Source organism: Anomaloglossus baeobatrachus, chromosome 4 (assembly GCF_048569485.1).
Source record: "Anomaloglossus baeobatrachus isolate aAnoBae1 chromosome 4, aAnoBae1.hap1, whole genome shotgun sequence".
In the NCBI taxonomy this organism is placed as follows: Eukaryota; Metazoa; Chordata; class Amphibia; order Anura; family Aromobatidae; genus Anomaloglossus; species Anomaloglossus baeobatrachus.
In genome coordinates this window covers 696,374,604-696,383,505 of record NC_134356.1, presented here as the reverse complement: position 1 = coordinate 696,383,505, position 8,902 = coordinate 696,374,604, and the positions used below count along the sequence as shown (strand labels likewise).

General features: G+C 41.2%; 1 protein-coding gene across 1 annotated transcript; it reads left to right on the top strand.

Annotated features, from left to right (window-relative positions):
• Window positions 1-956: 956 nt before the first annotated feature.
• Window positions 957-1,940, top strand: LOC142303021 (olfactory receptor 11L1-like). The gene has a single exon (XM_075344122.1). The coding sequence runs from the start codon at window positions 957-959 to the stop codon at window positions 1,938-1,940; it is 984 nt and encodes a 327-aa protein (XP_075200237.1).
• The last annotated feature ends 6,962 nt before the right edge of the window (window positions 1,941-8,902 follow it).

Sequence of the window (8,902 nt, the reverse complement as noted above, 5' to 3'; positions counted from 1 at the left end):
TAGGAGGAGTAGTCCTGAGGAAAGAGGAGTATAATGGGAGTAGTACTCCTGGGGAAAGAGGAGTATAATGGGAGGAGTAGTCCTGGGGGGAGGTGTATAGGTGCCCAACGTGTGCCGGGGCGGGGCCGAGCGGGCTAATGTGTGGTGGGGCGGGGCCGAGCGGGCCACCGGGGGCGGGTCCAAGTGGGCCACCGGGGCGGGGCCAAGCGGGCCGCCGGGGACGGGGGCCGAGCGTGCCAATGTGTGCCGGGGTGGGGCAGAGTGGGCAAACGTGTGCCGGGGGCGGGGCCAGGCAGGCGAGGCATCAGCATATGCCGGCTCCCTGCACATGTGTACCGGGAGCCAGTGTACTCTGGTAACCATGATACACATCGGGTAACTAAGGGAAGCGCTTCCTATAGTTACCCGATGTGTATCATGGTTACCAGCATACACCGGCTCCGTCACGATCCCAGCATCGCAAGGTTGTGTCTGGGCTGGGTTGCCGGTGTGGACTCCTGGGAGTGCACTGCAGCAGTCACCTGGGAGTCGGGGCTTCGTTAGAATTCAGGGGAAGGGGCGTGGCCGAGCGGGCGATGCATGCGGAGGGCAGGGGTGAGCGGCCAATCCATGCGGGGGGCGGGGCCAGGCCGAGGCTAGCGGCCAATCCGTGGGGGGTGGCGGGGCCAGGCCGAGCCCAGCTGCCAATCCGACGGTTGTCACTGTAACGACACAATTTTGGAGCAAGACAGACAGACAGAATAAGGCAATTATATATATATATATAGATAATTTGAATAAACAGTTCATGGTTTTCTATTAATTTCATTTTTTTCCAAATTCTTTCATTTCAACATTAAAATAAATTAACAAATAAAATAAACAATTGTAATATATATGTTTATATGCTATTTATGTAGATCAAATCCACCAAAACCCATCAAATTGATTGAACTGAAAATGTGCAATTAGTTCATATGGAAGATGACAACTATATGAAAAATATTTCAAGCTCGGTGACTATAATATTTCTTTCTGGATTTAAAGAATTTCATAACCTAAAAATATTTATATTTCTTATCTTTCTGATCATCTACTGTGTGACCGTATGTGGAAACCTCCTGACCATTCTGGTGGTGTCCTCCAGCCGATCTCTCCACTCTCCCATGTTCTTCTTCCTCACACAACTCTCCTTCTCAGATATTCTCCTCTCCACCACCATCGTACCCAACATGCTCCACATAAGTTTGTATGAGGGAAGTTCTGTGTCTCTTATCGGATGTTTGACACAATTTTACTTTTTTTCAGCCTCTGGGATATTAGAAACTCTCATCTTGACTGTGATGTCCTATGACCGGTATCAGGCCATCTGTCACCCTCTACATTACACCTCAGTCATTGACCTCACATTTTGTGTACGGTTCTTTTTGGTATCTTGGATGATCATTTTGGTGGTAATATTTGTCCTTTCAGTAACTGTGAGTTATTTGTGGTTCTGTGGACCAAACGTCATTGACTATTTCTTCTGTGATAGAGACCCGATTCTTCAACTTTCTTGCTCAGATACTTTTATAATTGAGGCAGAAAGTATGTTCCTTATGGTGTCACTAGCAATCTGCCCATTTTCTGTGATTATTGTCTCATATATCTACATTATCTCAACCATACTAAAGATCCCTTCTACAACGGGGCGGAAGAAGACCTTCTCCACCTGCAGCTCTCACCTGTCTGTGGTGGCCATGTATTATGGATCTGCAATGAGCATCTACCTGTTTCCTAATTCAGTTAATATAAAAAAATATCTCTCCCTGTTGTACACTGTGGTTACACCAGTTCTTAATCCTATAATATACAGTCTCAGTAATAGAGATATCACTCAGGCTTATAAAAGCCTCACGAGTAAAATGTCTACCACATTTCTAATGGGTTGGCTTCCGTCGTTAAACGTAAAGTACAAATAACTAAGTAATAGACAGTTTTGATTTTCCAAGGCATTACAATGGGATTTTGACCCCCTAAGAAAATTAAGAAAAAATCTTATAATTTGTTACAGTAGAGTTTCTTAATTGTTAGTGAGAATCTCTGGTTTTGGGAACAATTTGTATTAAAGATGTAATAAAAGTGTCATGTTTTCTATGGTCCACCAGGTGACCTACTTTAAATTACACTTTGGTCTTAAATAACTGGTCGCCACATTCCCTACACTTATGGAGCTGAAAGGTTAAGGTTAAGGACCAAAACTGTAAAAGGCAAAATTAAAACAAAAATAACCTTTGCCGTGAATTCCAGGAGGTCTCCACCCCTTGGATTCAATGCTTTATAGTGATCGCTGCATCTAAGTGATGAACATTGACATTTTACTTCCATTTTAAACCTTACAACATGATTACTTGAGACTACTTTAATATAAGACAACCAGAGACTGAAGAAAGGCCATAACTGTCATGTAGATGTCTTGTATTCTATCTTCTCCTCCTAACCTAATCATTGCATGTTAGTTTTTTACTTAAAAAGGTTGTCCAGTTACCAAAACTGATTCTTTTTCTCATAAATCCTGCTAATATTTGCCTCTAAATACATACATTGTTTTTTTTTATCAATATTACCTTTTACCATTCTGTGGCTCCAATTCTGATGCGGTTAATCAACAACATTCTCTCTCCTAACTTCCTGGGTTAAATTATTACAATTTCCATGATGCTTTGCAGTTGCCTGTAAACTAGCACCTTTCACACACACACTCAGAACTCCACCGAAACCACTACCTGTCCTCTTTCCTGTATCTGCAACCTGCTATATCTTGTTACATAGTTACACAGGTTGACAAAAGACCTAGGTCCATGTAGTTCAACATTCTCCCACAAGCTGAAGCTTGACATTGAGTGCTGCTTCTCAGTTACTTGTACCCAGAATACCCAAGTCCTTCTCCTGTTCTGTAGTCCTGAGTTTACTTCCATTTAATATATATGCAGCTATAGGATTACTCTGTCCTAGGTGAATTACTTTACATGTATAAACAGTAAATCTCATTTGCCAAGTATCTGCCCATTCTGACATCTTACCCAGATCATTTTGTAATAATGTACTTCCAAGGTCAGTTTTTAATATCCTACATAGTTTGGTGTCATCAGCAAAGACTGACACTTTACTATCAATCCCATCCACAAAGTCATTAGCCTCTTAGCGATTTATGATGTACTGGGTACGTCATGGCTCACTGGTACTTAAGGACCCATGGCGTACTCAGTATGTCATAGTGAAATAGCGGTCCCAAAGCCCCGGCAGCTGTGATTGGTGTACAAAAACCGAAGATTCGGGAAAGAGGGGACCTCTGCCTAACCTCAGGAGGGGTGGTGTCTCCTCCCCGGACGTACGGAGGCTGTGATTGGCTGACGAACACCACTCAGCCAATCACAGCCACTATAAGGTTTCAGCCATTGAAAATGGTTAAAACATTGAAATCCAGCCATGATCAGTGCAGCTATAGCACTGATCATTGGCTAGAGCTGGGTGACCTCAATTTCACCCTCCCCCAGCTCTTATTGGAGAGACCAGCCTTGTGACAGATCTCTCCTATCACCATGGATCTAGGGCCGGTGACCTGTAGGTGACCGCTCTCCTCAGCTTAACTCCATCCGTGGAAGCTGAGGAGAGCGATCCCTGTGCGTGCCCCATCGGTAAGTTATTGCCACTGCCCCGATCCACTGCTGCCAACGATCAGCCGCTGCCGCAGCAGTCACTGGCCCGATCTGCTGCCACTGCCCCCGATCTGTCGCCGCCACTGCCCCGAATCTGCTGCCACTGGCCCTGATCCACCACCGCCCTCCTCCATCTGCTGCCCTCCTCCATCCACCACTACTCTCCCCATCAGCCTCTGCCCCCTACCCGATCTGCTGCCCACTCTCTCCCATCCTGTGCTGCCCCTTCTCACCCTCCCCGATCTATTGCCTCCTTCATCTTGGCTCACAAAAACATGCTGCCATACAGCTCCATCAATCAAAAATAAACAAGCTATAGATTTCAGAATACAGCAATGCAAATGCTTTTCTTTCCTATAAAATAGTTCTTCGGATGTAAAACCTTTAAAACAAAAAAAATGTACAATTGTGGTATTACTGTAATCATACTGAATAAAGCTGTATAATCGTTTTTAGGACACGATGAACTATTTCTAAAATTGCTGTTTTTTCATGATTCTGCCTCACAAAATTAGTAATAGAAAGCAAGAAAAAAATATGTGGCCTAAAATGGTACCAATAAAAACTCCAACTCATCCCGCAAAAAAACAAGCCCTCACATGATTCTGTCAGCAGAAAAATAAAAAAAAAATAGCCTTCTAAATTCAGTGATGCAAAAGCATGTACTTTATGAAAAAGCATTTTTAGTGTGATAGTCGCCAAACATAAAAAAATATAAACTTCACATCAAAGTTACATAGTTACTAAGGTTGAAAAAAGACCTAGGTCCATCTAGTTCAATCTTCCTCCACCAGTTCTACATTTAGTCACTAAGTCATTTATAACCAACAATGTTGTGTGTACTGAGGAAATCATCCAGCCCTGATATAAAGTTGTTATAGTATCTGTCATTACTACCTCTTGTGATCGGCATTCCACAGTCTGACTGCTCTAACTGTAAAGAACCCTTTCCTATTTAGCTGCCGGAATCGCTTTTCTTCCACTCGCAGAGAGTGCCCCCTGGTCCTTAGTATTGTCTTCAGAAGAAATAAGTCATGTGCCAGTCCTTTATATTGACCACACATGTATTTATACATATAAATGAGATCTCCTCTGAGACGTCTTTTTTCTAAGCTAAACATATCTAACTTTTTCAACCTGTCATCATACGGGCGACCTCCATTCCTCATCATATGGGAGGCCTCCATTCCTCATCATACGGGCGGCCTCCATTACTCATCATACAGGCGGCCTCCATTTCTCATCATATGGGAGGCCTCCATTCCTTGTAGTAGTCTAGTTGCCTGCCTTTGAACTGACTCTAACTTCTGAATGTCCTTTTTAAAATGTGGAGCCCAAAACTGGACCCCATATTCCAGATGTGGCCTTACAAGTGATTTATAGAGGGGTAACAATACTTTGGGATCACGGGATCTAATCTCTCTTTTTATACACCCTAGAATCTTGTTTGCTTTAGCAGCTGCTGCTTGACATTGATGCTGCTGCTCAGCTTATTTGTAATGAGAATACCCAAGTCCTTCTCCTGTTCTGTAGTCCCAACTTTACTTCCATTTAATGTATACGCAGCTATAGGATTACTCCGTCCTCGGTGCATTACTTTACATTCATCAACATTAAATCTCATTTGCCAAGTATCTGCCCATTCTGACATCTTATCCAGATCTTTTTGTAATATTATACTATCAAGTTCAGTTTTTAATATCCTACATAGTTTGGTGTCATCAGCAAAGACTGACACTGTACTATCAATCCCATCCACAAGGTCATTAATAAAGAGATTAAAAAGAATTGGTCCTAGCACAGATCCCTGCAGCCCCCACTGCTGACTATAGCCCATGTAGAGAATGTTCCATTTATGACTACTCTTTGTTTCCTATCATAGTATCATAGTTTTTAAGGTTGAAGGGAGACTCTAAGTCCATCTAGTTCAACCCGTAGCCTAACATGTTGATCCAGAGGAAGGCAAAAAAAAAACAAAACAAAAAACAAAAAAAAAACCCCAATGTGACAAACAAGTTCCAATGGGGGAAAAAAATGTCCTTCCTTCGTCCACATCCGGCAATCAGACTAGTTCCCTGGATCAATACCCTGTCATAAAATCTAATATACATAACTGGTAATATTAAATTTTTCAAGAAAGGCATCCAGGCTCTGCTTAAATGTTAGCAGTGAATCACTCATTACAACATCATGCGGCAGAGAGTTCCACAGTCTCACTGCTCGTACAGTAAAGAATCCTCGTCTGTGATTATGATTAAACCTTCTTTCCTCAAGACGTAGCGGATGCCCCCGTGTTCCAGTCGCAGGCCTAGGTGTAAAAAGATCTTTGGAAAGGTCTCTGTACTGTCCCCTCATATATTTATACATTGTGATTAGATCCCCCCTAAGCCTTCGTTTTTCCTGTCTTGGTATTGCAGCCCACCCATTCCTCTAATAATCTTGGTCGCTCTTCTCTGCACCCTCTCCAGTTCAGCTATGTCCTTCTTATATATCGGTGACCAGAATTGTACACAGTATATAAGTGCGGTCGCACTAGTGACTTGTACAGAGGTAGAACTATATTTTTTTCATGAACACTTATACCTCTTTTAATACATCCTATTATTTTATTAGCCCTGGCAGCAGTTGCCTGACACTGTCCACTAAAGTGAAGTTTACCATCCACCCATACACCCAAGTCTTTTTCTGTGTCTGTTTTACCCAGTGTTCTACAATTAAGTACATAATCATAAATGTTATTTCCTCTACCCAAGTGCATGACCTTACATTTATCTACATTAAACTTCAATTGCCACTTCTCAGCCCAATTCTCCAATTTACATAAATCTCCCTGTAATATAAAATTATCCTCCTCTGTATTGATTACCCTGCAGAGTTTAGTATCATCTGCAAATATTGAAATTCTACTCTGCATGCCCCCAACAAGGTCATTTATAAATATGTTGAAAAGAAGCTGGCCCAATACTGACCCCTGTGGTACCCCACTATGAACTGAGACCCAGTCCGAGTACGTACCATTAATAACCACCCTTTGTTTCCTATCACTGAGCCAGTTTTTAACCCAGTTACACATATTTTCCCCTATCCCCATTATTCTCATTTTATGTACCAACCTTTTGTGTGGCACCGTATCAAAAGCTTTTGAAAAGTCCATATACACAACATCCACTGCATTTCCCTGTTCCAGGCTTGAACTTACCTCTTCATAGAAGCTGATCAAATTAGTTTGACAGGATCGATCCCTCATAAACCCATGTTGATACTCTGTCATAAGGTTATTTTTCTTGAGATAATCCAGTATAGCATCTCTCAAGAACCCCTCAAGGATTTTACCAACCGTAGAGGTTAAACTTACCGGCCTATAATTTCCCGGCTCAGTTTTTGTCCCCTTTTTGAATATTGGCACCACATTTGCTATGCGCCAGTCCTGCGGTACCGACCCTGTTATTAGGGAATCTGTGAAGATTAAAAATAATGGTCTATCTATCACAGAACTCAATTCCTGTAGTACTCTGGGGTGTATGCATCCGGGCCCGGAGATTTGTCAATCTTAGTGATTTCGAGGCGGCGGCGTACTTCCTGCTGGGTTAAGCAGGTAATATTCAAGGGTGAATTTATGGCATCACTGATCATGTCATCTGCCATGGCATTTTCTTTTATAAAAACCGTAGAAAAAAATTCATTCAGCAGGTTGGCTTTACCCTCATCCCCTTCCACCATTTCACCAAGACTATTTTTAAGGGGGCCAACACTATCGCTTTTCAGTTTTTTACTGTTTATGTAGTTAAAGAATATTTTAGGATTATTTTTCCTATCTTTTAGCCAATTCCTTACCCAGTTGCATATAGTTTCCCCTAGTCCTTGCTTCTGGAGCTTTAGTATAAGGCTATTATGTGGTACAGTATCAAATGCCTTTGCAAAGTCCAAATAAATCACATCAGTTGCATTACCAATATCCAGGTTTGCACTTAACCCCTCATAGAACCCCAACAGATTGGTTAGACATGACTTATCTTTCATGAATCCATGCTGTCTGTCAGTTATTATATTATTTTCTGCAACATATTTTTGCATGTCATCCCTTAAAATGCCCTCAAAAACTTTGCATACTACTGATGTCAGGCTTACTGGACGGTAGTTGCCTGGATCTACCCTCTTACCTTTCTTAAATATTGGTACCACATCAGCAATCCTCCAATCCTGAAGCACGAACCCTGTTACAAGCGAGTCTAAAAAGATGAGATACAGCGGTCTGTCAATTACGGAGCTCAATTCCCTCAATATTCGTGGATGAATGCCATCTGGCCCTGGGGATTTGTCAATGTTTAATTTTCTCAGACATAGGCGTACTTCTTCTTGTGTTAAATTAATTATATCGGGTGGTGAACTTTGATTTTTCACTTGTTGAATAATGCCTGGTACAGTCAGTTCCTTGGTGAACACAGATGAGAAATGCCTATTTAATATCTCAGTCTTTTGTTTGTCCTCTAAAACTAACTTGTTATTATATTTTAAGGGGCCAATACTATCCTTTGTTTTCCTTTTGGCATTAATGTATTTATAAAAGATTTTGGGATTTATTTTAATGTCATTGGCGATTTTTGTTTCAGTAGCTAGTTTTGCTTGTTTGATTTCTTTTTTGCATTGCCTATTGATATCTTTATACTCCTGCAATGCTATTTCTGTATTCTCAGCCTTCAAGATTTTAAACGCCCTTTGTTTTTGTTTTATTATACTTTGTACAGTTTTATTTATCCATAGTGGTTTCTTTTTATTCCGGGACGTTTTATTACCAGAGGGTATAAGTTTATTACAGGATTCTAGCAGTAATAATAATAATAATTTATTCATTTATATAGCGCTATTAATTCCATAGCGCTTTACATACATCAGTATATCCTTAAACTTTCCCCATTTATGTTCAGTATCCCCAGTTACCATGACTTTGTCCCAATCTATACATTTAATCTCTTCCCTTAATTTGTTGAAATCAGCTTTTCCTAAAATTCCAGGTTTTAGAATTTCCCCTTTGAAATGTTCTATTGAATATTACGTTGAAGCTTACCATATTATGATCGCTGGTGCCCAAGTGCTCCCGGACCTGTAGATCTGAAATTGTATCCGGTCTATTTGACAGGTTCAAATCTAGCAAATTTTCTCCCCTCGTCGGTTCATCTACCATCGCTGTAATTGTACTGACAATAAATGCACCTAATCATTTATAT

Coding starts and splice junctions, on each gene's coding strand:
- LOC142303021 (XM_075344122.1), top strand. CDS start 957: ATGGAAGATGACAACTATATGAAAAATATTTCAAGCTCGGTGACTATA.